The 12,007-nt window shown below is 41.7% G+C and overlaps 1 protein-coding gene across 9 annotated transcripts in view; it reads right to left on the reverse strand.

Moving 5' to 3' along the window:
* emsy (EMSY transcriptional repressor, BRCA2 interacting) overlaps positions 1-12,007 on the reverse strand; it is a 33,968-nt gene that overhangs the window by 8,516 nt on the left and 13,445 nt on the right. For 4 of the 9 annotated variants that reach the window (XM_077505212.1, XM_077505213.1, XM_077505211.1 and 1 more), the window contains 6 exons: positions 3,043-3,151; positions 2,736-2,835; positions 2,485-2,559; positions 2,236-2,411; positions 379-534; positions 34-302 (listed from right to left, as the gene is read on the reverse strand). In XM_077505212.1, coding sequence (XP_077361338.1) covers positions 34-302; positions 379-534; positions 2,236-2,411; positions 2,485-2,559; positions 2,736-2,835; positions 3,043-3,151 — 885 coding nt within the window. Of the gene's footprint in view, positions 1-33; positions 303-378; positions 535-2,235; positions 2,412-2,484; positions 2,560-2,735; positions 2,836-3,042; positions 3,152-3,939; positions 4,223-8,220; positions 9,088-12,007 lie in introns of those variants that run through there. The other 5 variants (XM_077505217.1, XM_077505216.1, XM_077505215.1 and 2 more) reach the window with 5 other exon arrangements.

Raw genomic sequence — 12,007 nt, forward strand, 5'->3', positions numbered from 1 at the left:
AATTTTGGCAGCGAATGGGTAAGTAGTGGTCACCTTTTGCGTGGCGGTGCTGGTGGTCTGGATGGTGGGCTTGGTGAAGGTGATCTTGACGGGCGACAGGTGCGGCGGCAGCGAGTTGGCGATGCTCTGCATGATGTTGCTCATCTTGGGGCTGCCGCTCATCACCGGCGCCGCCGCCGCCATGTGCTTGGCCACGGGCGGCGACACCTTGGCCACCTCCTTCAGCAGCACCGGCGACGAGCTGGATGAGTTGGTACGCCGGCGCTTGCGCGGCTTCTCGTCCTCGTCGGAGCAGCTCACGCCTAAGAAATATGACCGTGGTACGTTTTATGTGTCGGACTGGCATGGGGCGCTTACATGTGAGGTCATTTGGCTGACTTTTGACGTAGACGGTGCTCCCGCTGGGCAGCACCACCACGCTGGACGACGGGCTGGGCGGCCGCGGTGACTTGATGGCCGTTCCCATGGAGACGCTGGTTGCTGTGGAGCTCGTGGAGGTGCCCGTCGTGCTTGTGTAGGAATAACACACCACCACTGGGAGGAAGAGAGTCTTGTCACTTGTTGTGTACAACTCGAGACAGTTGCCGTTCGCTATTTGCTAGGGGTGTAACGATACGTGCAATATCGTGATATTGCGATATTAAAGCTGCCACAATATCGTCATGTCACGATATAAAAATGATTTTCATTTGTGCAGTTCTAGCACCCTCTGGTGGCTAGTTTTTTAGTGCAGTTTAATTTTCACAAGGCATGTTTTGGCCCGTATATGTTTAAAATCCATGTTAATGCTCTGATGAAGGGTCATGTAATATGCTTGTGCGGAGGAACTCTATGTGTGCTTGCATTAGCAAGCTCCTCAATATTAAGTGTTATTAGCTCTTTGACTGCCAGGCGGTTTAAAAACAAAACATAAAAATCCACAGTGCCAGCCGTTTTTGAGCATTTTAACTCATCTTTCAAGGCAAAAAGAATATTGTTTGCCTTTACTACATATACAATGTGGCTACTCAATGAAAGATCGCATTCCATTCATTGGAATTTTACTCATCATCATGAAACGTCTTTGGCAGTCAAAGAGTTAGAGATTGTACGTTCTTTAGATGCATTGCTGCAATGTACCAAAGCACAATAATGTGTGCGGTTTTTTTTTTTAGTATGAGCTCATTTTTCTTACAATTTTGTGATCTGTTTCTGTATCGCCAACCTCCCCACAATATCGTGATAATTATCGTGTCGTGACCTCCATATCGTGATAATATTGTATTGTGATGTTTAGATGTTGTTACATCCCAACTAGTCGCCACATTTTTTTCAGTGGAAACGAGCCCCAAACATTCACTGAAAAAGGGATGGCAGTGAATGAGTTTTTCATTGTAACATTGTAAGATGAGTTCAAAACTACATTTAAAAAAAACAAAAAAAACTCAGAACTGTGAGGCCGACGTGCTTACCACTTTGTGCAATTTTATAGGATTTTTGCATAAATGACCATTTATAGAAATGTCACTCTTGACTTTTGAGAATGGTGCACAAATTCATAGCCATATTCGACCTTAGTGAAATTGTCTTTGTTGTGACACAATAACAAATACATGTCATGACTGCAAATAAAGGCCAAAGAGTCTTGTGAAAGGCGATGTCACAGAGTAAAAGCCCGCCTAAGTGTGTTTCTGCTGCTAGTTCTTGAGCGTGATCACAAATGCAAAGCTAAACCAAAGGAGGAAGAGTTGAGCGGAAGTCTGAGAGCGTGGTAAGCTTTTCTTCACTATATAATTACCAACATGATCAACATCATTATTATTATTATTGGGGTCCTTTTTGGGTGGTGGCCCATGTAATATGATAGGTTTCTTTAAAGGGCTTTATTTAAGCCTTTAAAAAAAATATTACTTCTATTTATTTTGTGGCATTTTTTTGTGCAGTGTAACTGAATATTTAATGTTTGAGATTTTTGGGGCTTTTTATATTGCACAAGCCATTCCTTATTGAAGGATTTAACCTCACATGCAAAAAGAATGTCCATAGAAAACAATACAAAAAAGATGATTGATAAATTTACTTGAATAAAAGCCAACATTTTGAGTATTCAAGATAAAAACAAAAACAAACAAACAACAAAGCAAAAACGTGTTGATTTGATTTTTGAAATCTGTATTGGAGCAGTCGGGCAAACGTCAGTGAACGTTCACAAACTAATGCAGTACCTTGCTTGTCCATGAAGTGGCGCCAACTCACCTTCCTTATTCCCCGTCTCAGCCGGCAACAGCATGGTGGCGTTGTGAGTGGCGGTGGCGGTGGCGACTGCGTTGGCTGTGGCGGTGAACGCCGTCTGTGGGACCAGCCTGGGCATCAGCGGAACCAGCCGGCGGCCCTCGATGGACCACTCGGACGAGCTGTTCTGACCTGCCATGCTGTGGAAATGGCAAAGGTGAGTCCGGTGCACATGATTGCAACCAAATTGCTCATCCACGGTTAGTCACTCACTGGTATGCAATGGTGCAAAGGCGCTCGTCATTGACGGCCCGGCGCACTTCGGCGCGGTGGCGCTCGGTTGAGATGCTGAGGAGAGCAAGTTAATTAAATTTTAAAATGTAATTGGTGGAGAAACCACCGGTTTAAATCAGTCAAAAGAAATCAGAGCTTCCCCCGTTTGACTCCTTTAGTTTTGGTAGTAGGCTACTAGCCGGCCTACCCATAATGCACCGCACGGCCGAGATGCGCACTTCGCTTATTACCCAAGGATTTTAGTGAGCTCTCCCAGTAAATCCTTCTTGTCCTTGGTCAGGTCTCCTTGAGCTCGCAAGGCGCTGATGACGCCGGCGTACGCCTCCAGCTCTGGAAGGTGTAAAAACAAAACGTTTATAATGCTGGACCTCAACATCGTAAAGTTCCTTAGAATAAAAAGCAAAGGACCTAGAACTGAGATGTGTTTTACTACTCGTCTAGAGTTTATTAAAACCATATGATGCGATTTTGATACCCCCTTTTTTTTTTTTTTTTTTTAAACAAAACAAAAACGAATGGTGTTAACTTAAAGCTTACCCAGTTTGCGCAGTATCCTTTTGCACTCATCCCTGCCCAGATCAAGGATGGTGGGCCAGACCACCGGCATGGTCCCAGTCAGCGCCGGTTTCTCCAGCTGAATCATGAGCTAAAAGGACAACAGTAATAGCAACATTAGCTTCCCTAAAATGCATTTTGCAGTGCATGGTTCCTTCCAGCATCCCCCTGCAAAAAAAAATAAAAAATACAAAAAATGTTTTAATGTGTTTTATTAATAAGAAAATAGAACCCTTTAACTCTTTAATATTGTGCTTTAAAACAGTTTAATAAACAGCCAAAATGAACAAATGGAGAGCCACGACTATACCATCATTGTTAGTCGTTTTTTTTTCTCTCTCTCAGAGGATAAAGAATATATGCAGTGAGTGAACTGAGTTGAGTTCGCTACCGCCATACAGAGCTTGCATCTCAAGTTCGTGCTCGCAAGTGAAGGCACAAAATTGATTATTATAATTAATAATAATAAAAATGGACTTACAATAATCCACAAGTCAAAGTCAGGTCTATTGTATCTCAAGGCACGACTTTAAATGGGTCGAACATTTTGCATCTCTGTGAGGATGACCACCTCCCTGGGTTTGAACTGATTCCAGCCCTGATGACACTAATTTAACTGTGTTTCAAACGTTAAATGCAACTGGCGCGATGCAAACATGTAAATTAACGACTGATCGTGTGTCTGATTGTTTCTATAATAAACTCTCAGAATAACGGGCAATGGGTGTTGACGATGGGTGTGTACATTCTGTCATTTTCTGACCATTTCTAACCAGCGGGAGCACTTCAGGTTCCACAAACAACAACGCGTCGATAGGGTAGTATTTTTCATATGTGCAAAATGATATTTGGAGGGGGAAACATACTCAAATGACTTACGTTCGCTTAGCCTGCCTCTGCTTGAGTGTCTGAAATGTTACCTTCCGTTAGCAGGACAAACTCAAGGCCTCGGCAGCGTTAAAAATGCACAAATCCAAACAGCCATAGTTGACGGTTACATTTTATCCAAGCCGCTGCATAGCGATGTTATCCTCGAGTGAACCGAAGCGAGAAAAGGGCCCGAAAAATTAGTTTAAAAGTCAAATGTTGTTCCAATGTTTACGTTGTCTGCTAGCTGATATTAGCCCAAATGGGTGAATCTTTCTTCTTCGTGGGATTTTTTTTCCCATTTGCGGTGCGTTTTCGTCCCGATTTTATCAAGTGCTGCCATCTGTCGACGAGAAATAACTGGAGTTTAAAACTCAAACAATCACTTCGTGCGCCGTTCAAATACATGTGTACATGAGCAAAAACACACATGTAAAATACTTTATTGTGGCCCCAAGTTGTTGCGTTGATTATTTGTGTGTCTTTAAACCGCTACTCAATATCATTGCATAAAATACACACATTTTTTACATCTTTTATTGTGGTTTTATCAGTGTGTTGCGAGGATTACGACGAACATTTGAACGCAGCCTTTTTTCCCGACCGAGGGGAAGAGGGCAGAGGCGAAAGCATTTCCTTCAATTTTGCATCCATGTGAAGTTTGATTGGAAAAAAATACAATTGCTGCCGGCCGAACAAGAGAGAGACGACGCTGATGGCTCGGGACGCCAGGGGTATTAATCGTGATTTTTAACCCGGCCGAAGTTTGACACAACTCCCCCCCTCACCCCTCCATCTATGACACCACGGTGTCATGACGGAACACTTTCCCACGGAAAATAAGAGATACAAGCGCCTTGAAGTAGTAAGGAAAGTACATCCAACAGTATTGTTTTTACGTCTTTTTACGGAACAAATGGTGGGAGAAATGGAACATATTCAAAGGAAAAAGTTTGTGGAGGCACTGGAGCGGCAGTTGTGATTTTTTTTTTCTCCCAGGAAACACTCTCCAAAAAGAATATAACGGACTCTGGTTGGATGCTTCAACAAGCCCGAAGAGACAAATGTTCTTTTAATTAAACAAAAAAAGCTTTATAAACATGTTGTTCGGCTGAAAAAGTTGGACAATAGCAAGTGAAGCCCAATGAGTGGGACACAGACAACACTCACCGATAGGTAAGCTTCCGATTTACCATCATTGCTTAAAGACGAGTTTACAGAGGAGGAGTCTGTTTTATAAGTTAAATTACGGGGTGATATCTATGTAGTGTGTTTATAATGTACACGCCGATCGCACGAGAAGGTCGTGATTGACCCTGGGAAGTGTCAAAACACTGTGAAGTTGTTAATACTGTAGTGGTGGTTCCGTTGGTAGGCAACTTTAAATTAGTTTTTTTCGTGAAGCTAGTTAATATAGCACTTAAATATAGACAGTTGGACTCATTTACTGAACAGTATTGAGAAAATATTCAGATTTCTGAAACCGTTTTTAAAGTGGATGTTCTTTTGATGATGAGCAATGTTGTTTTTGCCGCAAACATCCATGGGCAATTTGCAAACAGTTTAACTTTTAGGATAATCACACCGCAACACATTTTTGTCACCTGTTTAGAACATTTCACAAGATAAAACTTGAGTCTTGACACCTTACCACATAGCCCAGACATACGTAGAGTGGAAGGTTTGTTTGTTTGTTTGTTTATTTATTTTTGCACTCTTATTGTGATGTGACTGAAATTTATTTGGGGTTGTTAAGTGTCAGAGGCACTTGGATTGAGGGTCAGTGTGTGCTTACTCCCATTATTATTATTTATTATTAACACAGCCACATCTCCAGTTTGCAGTGGGTGCACACTTATGTAACCTTATGATCTCAGTTGATTATTTCACTTCCGCTTGATTATTTTACTTCCTCTCTCTAAAATATACTTTTTTTTTCCCAATTGAGGTGTACTGGTTATGGTCAAATAATTGTAGAGGTAGTTTTTAAATGATTTAACATTATCTCATTATCTCATGTCTATAGTACAAAACCTAGTATTGGAACAGGGGTGTGTTGACTTTTTCTAGCCATTGCATGTCAAGAGCCTCAAGGAGGCTAATTATCTGGTTTTCTCCCTATGCACTCAAACCACACTCAGGACTTCCCCCTGTGGCAAAAAGTGCTGAATTAGAGTCACACACGATGTCGGTGGAGCATCAAAACAATCGCTCATTTGATTTCCTGACCTTCTGCAACAATGGGACACTTTTTCCTCCAATCTCACATTATAAACGGCAATGGGGCTCATTAATGGCGTGGCATACTGTAATGTCATAACTGTCATACAGCAAAAAATGAGAACAATGTTCCAGCGTCAAAATATCCTCAAAGGTAGTCAGAACTTGAAGTTAATCATAATTTGTGATGATATAAACTAAAGACATCACAGCATTCATAATTTTCAAATGTACGAGTTAGCGGTGTGTTAGCACATTCATTAGCATATTGAGAGTCTCTAAAACCTGCATCAGCCTGAGTTAGCCACTTTCGTCAAAGTTCGGTGGGTGTTGTTGGTCATTTGTTAGCGACTGTTAGCCCCTCTGAACTATTTTGGAAGATTCTACTCTTGGAAATGTCAGCTTGTTGGCACATTTATAGTTTTTTAGGCCAGGTACACACAAAAGTCTACCGTCTCACAGCGATTGCGACTTTTGGTAGCGTTTTTAGCGACTGTTCGCACTGTTCGAAAGTTGTGGAGGCACTTAAGCTTCTCTTAGGCATTTTAGCATTAGGTTAGCACATGTGCTAGCCAAGCAACTTGTATGAAAAAGAGTTAACCACTTTTAATAGTTAAGATAAAAAAATAAAAAAAAAACTTTTATTATAGCGGATTTAGCCATATTGTACTGAGCAACCAGGACAGCTGACTCAACTGAGGCATTTTGGTACATAAAGTTTTCATTTGCTGTTCTATGGTTGTCATCTTGGATTGGCATCGCCAAAAACACACCACATATGCATTCATTTGTTGGTAAAAGTACATAACAATAGAAGCGGGTATACAAGAAATATTACATTTCTTAACCGCAACCCTCTGTGCTCTCTGCCTGCAATTCACGTGGTCGTTTTTTCCACATCTTGCTGAAGTTTGGCCTCATTTGTGTTCTATTATCTGAAGCAGGAAGAGCAGGAAAAGGTTGAGTTGCCTGGCAACGGCTCTGCCAACTTCTTTCTTTCTTTTTTTTTTTCCCCTTTCCAAGCGTTTCTCAGAGGAAAGAATCCACTTCGGGGATAACTGCTCTTTGCGTTGGTGAAAAGTAACCAAGTACAAATACTTTGTCACTGTACTTGAGTACATTAAGTTTTCTGTGCTACAATTGAGCATTTATTTTTCTCATAGATTTTTACATATACTCCTACATCTGTGCTTTCTACTCCTTACTTACTTAGTTTTTTTCACTCTTTAGATAATTTATCATTTTGTTATTTGATTCACAATGTTAGCAAAATTATGCGAACACTATTTTAATAGCATTAGTGAATTTTGTTTTTCTGAGTACGAGCACAATAAAAGAGGAAAACTGTTTTGTGTGCAGAGAAGCTGGTTTGCCAAGTTATGAAAAATGGGTATGGTATAGGGCTGGGTATTGATTCAGATCTCCAGAATCGATTCGATTCGATTCACAAGGTCCCGATTCGATTCACAACGATTCTCGATTCAGTTGAGGAATTTATGCAGCATCTATTTTAGACAGTCGAAAGTACCAATGCTGCAAATAGAAACTTATTGCTTCGATTCTGACGCCTGCGTATCGATACATGTATTTTAATGAGGCCCGCAACGATATATTGCCGTATCGATTTTTTTAGCACACCACTAGTAAAAATATGAATATTTACATTAAAAATTGAATCCATAGCAGTTACACTAATAATCTGTTTTATTTAACATGGCCTTATATATAACAATAAATAATAATTTAAATCAATTACAACCACAGTACAGGCTGTATAAATGAAGTGACAAAAAAAAAACTAACACTCATGACATTCACATTGTTGTGACATCCATCCATCCATCCATCCATCTGTGGCGACACCCAAGGAATTGGTTTTAAACACAAGGCACACGGGTTCGATAGTCACTGAGCGAGACGGTGTTGATACAAAAAGAATACAAATGAAAATTTATTTAATTCATGCACAACAATAAACTTGGTCCAGAGCTCAACAATGGTGTCAAGGCCCTTTGACGGGGGGGAGAACACCTATAAAACAAAATTACACACCAATAAATGTGACACACTCACGCCAGTGAAGGAGGGGAAGTGAACCCACAACCAGGGAGGCACAGCACACCCAAAAAACCGGTCGCCACCACCTTGAACCACCACCGTTGAGCCTGGATAAAAAGGGGAAAAAAGGAAAACACAAATAAGGAAATCAATCCAACAAAACCCACCCAAATTAACCCCAATCGAATAATAAGGAACTATTAAAATATCTATTTTTAAGAAATCCAATCCTCTTAAAATGCAGTCCACGCAGGCAGGTCGCTGGCCGAGTCAGCCGAACCGGAACGTCGTAGTGACACCACCGTGTAGTTCGCTGACTGGCACCGATGAGAGTTCAAGCAGACTTTCCCAGGAGGGAGAGAAGGCGGTGCGGCACCACGGGGATCAGCCGCGCTCCCGACGGCGAGGGTTCACACAGTAGAAAAGATCATAAACAGCAAGCAACAGCAAAGCAAAGCAGCCGCGGTCTAACGGCGATGTCCGTCTGCTCCCCACAACACGCCCGTCCCTGTCACAAAGTTAGCGATTAATATAAAATTCTACAACTACAATAAAATCCACCTACCAGCAGCATCCGCAGGAGAAGGCAACAGTTCACGCGGACAATCTCAATGAAGATCGCAAGGCAGGGCAGGGAGGAGAATTCTGGTAAACCAGGCATGCATAATCTACCAAGAAGAACAAAAATGTGTCGCACCAATAAAGCGATCAATAACACGCTCGCTAACTTACCTGAGTCAGACATAGTGACAAGCACCGAGGATGGCAAGACCCGGAAGTGGGTGGACCTCCACACCAAAGAGTCAGTGCGCAAGATAGTAATCTGCCAGTTTTTATAGTCAACGTTGAAGTGCACTAACCAATAGAGGGTCATTTTAAATCAGTGCAGGTGAGCTCAATCACCTTGTCACACATCCATCCATCCATCCATCCATCTTCTTAATCACTTTTCCTCACAAGGGTCGCGGGGGTAATGGAGCCTATCCCAGCTGGCTTGGGGCAGTCCACACTGAAGTGGTTGCAGATTGTTGTGACAGTTTTTATACAAATGTTCCAGTGGTGGTTGAGGGGAGAGGGTGGTTGGGGAGACGATCGATACTGGTTTTCTCCGTTTAAGTGGCGTGGGCTCGGGACCGGTCGATATATCGATACATGGTTTTATGTATCGATATTGGGATATGAAAAGGCATATCGATACGATATCGATATATCGATAATTTGAACCCAGCCCTAGTATGGTAGAGCATTGACAGTGAATATGTATTTTTACATTAATACTAAGGTACATTTCAGAGTCTATACATTTTTCACTTTTACTTAAGAAGTTGAATCAGTATTTTTCTTTTTCCACATAAGTAAGTGTTATTGTGTTTATTTAATTGTGACTTGTGAAGAAACTGGGTAGGAGTCGACTGCAGACCTCTTTGGCTTCTTATCACTGCAACAACACTGCGCTCCGCCACGTAATTGACAAGATTTAGAGAACATGGCAGCTGTTCTAAAAATAGTCTTTTAAAGAAAATAAACAGAAATGCTCTGTCCAGTGTTCTTGTTCCAATCTGATGGATAGCTAGGATAGGAAGTTGTGCAGCATTACTGAAAATATCACAATATATGGCAAGTGAAATGAAGGTTTCAAAATTAACAAAAAGGATTTGTGGTAAAATTAAGAGCCCATTATCAAAATATGAAGACATTTGGGTGTAACTTCAGGTACTGACTATCGGGCCAATTTTCTACATTTTGTCTCCCTTCCGATCAAAGGCACGATTGATTGAAAAATATGATCCTGAGTTGATCCTGAGATGATCAAGTTGCCTATAATATGCGACTAGAATGTTAAACACGACAAATTCTCCTCCATGATTAACAAAAGTTGTGAAACCCCACCAGGCACATTGATTTATGACCACGTTTCTACAAATAGATATGACTCATTGTGCAGTTAGATAATGCCGGTTCAGTTTGTCCACCCCCGTTACTGCTCTTTTGGTCTTTGCCCGGCACTTTTGCTCCCTCCTCTGCCACCTCTGCACTCGGCCGGCCATGACGGGAAGGACTGACGTCACGTTCAGACAATGTCTGCCGGCCGCGGGCCCTTCCTGGCCGACGCGCGCACACACACCTCGTTTTACTAGTCTGCTAGCAACTAAGACTGAATTGCATGATTTACATTACTGCTTGAACTATAATATTCATTTTCCTTGGTTGTCCACAATTTGTTTAGTAATACAAAACAACAATGATCAATGACGCAGATACTGGCCCTATTTTAAAGTGTCGAGTACTCATGGAGGCTGCTGATACTAGCCATGCAATACTGCTGCAGTTTGACACGAACCATCATCTGCGTCAGAAAAAATCTTTGTTGAAAATTGTTTTGTAATTGTTTTAAATAAAATTTTCTATATCAAAAGTACTAAAAGTAGTCGTACTCGGTATCACTGAGTACTTATTGGTCTGGGAAAAAAAGTGATATTGAATATCCTTATCTTAAATGTTAACGGTTTATTATTCATTCAAAGTAATGGTGATCATCTCAGATCTTTTGCTTTTTTTGGTTACTCGCTTTGTTAATAATACAAAGTAACAATGTTCAGCTTGAGTCAACTCATTAACTGTCTGAAGAATTTCATCGGCTAACTGGAGGGGCCAGCTAAGCTAATCTAGCTGCGCTCTCCCTCCCGCAAAAACACTTGTGCACCTCCTCCACATCTTTCCCAGCCTTGTCCCGCATTCAGGAGTGTCGAGCGGAGCCAAAAAAGCTTTCCTCCTGTTCCTCGCTTTTCCAGGAAAGTGCCCCTCCAAGCGACCCCCCCACCCCCCACGCCACCTCCCCTGTGACGTGGTGGCCATTGTTGAAAAGCCCAGGGCCCCCATTGTCACTACAGTCCAAACAAAGGCCCCCTCCTGCTTAATAAGTTAGACCGGCCAACTTTTACTATTCATACACAAACTTTAACCATTAAGTCCTTAAGGCCAAGTATTTTTTTTTTTCATTTTTTAAAAATTAATATACGTTGTTTCTTCCGCCATCTGTGTGTGATATCCACACACTCACAGCTGACAACGAGGCGCTCTAAAGTGGCAGCGGTTTTCATGTTGGTTACACTTTACTGAACTATAAATTCACAGGCAAAACCCAAAAACCAAACTGAGCTTGTTTAAATATTCAGTGTAAATGAAGGAAATTGTATTTTACTGTACATTTTTTAAAATATCCTATTGTTCGTGTCACTTCAGGACCCCAAGCATTCTCAACAAGGAGCCTCCAGAGAGGAAGCCAAAGAACGACAAATGCTCCGTCTCGCTCAAACACGAGTTTGACCCCACTGGTGAGAAACCCGCATTGTGTCACTCCTTAAGGTTCAAAGTTAAGTGCTTCAGGCAAGCCGAGTTGAACTTTTGTTTAGTTTTTTCAGGCTAGAGTGGATACAAAAAAAAAAAGTTGTTAAGTTGGTTCAACTGGCTCGCCCTGCAGTCTCGAGGCCAAACCATCAGGCGCTCGCCTCGCTCGTTTGAAGTTGGAAAACGGCACTTTGGGGGCCAAGTGTGAATCACAGGGCTTTGGCGACATTGCAGACGGGGGGGAAAAAACTGCACTTATCCTGTCTGATTTTTTTTCTTGCTTTCAGTGTTGATAGAGTGGAGGAAGAGTTGATAAACATCATGTGACTGATTGGAAACAGATGAAGACATCCTCATGACTCGACATTAGTGCATTATGTTTATTATTAAAGTACCATGCAGAACGCTAGGGGGGCTTAATACAGAACCTTGTGCAACACCCTATTTTTTTGTA

The sequence above is a fragment of the Festucalex cinctus genome, chromosome 18, assembly GCF_051991245.1.
Source record: "Festucalex cinctus isolate MCC-2025b chromosome 18, RoL_Fcin_1.0, whole genome shotgun sequence".
Lineage (NCBI taxonomy): Eukaryota > Metazoa > Chordata > Actinopteri > Syngnathiformes > Syngnathidae > Festucalex > Festucalex cinctus.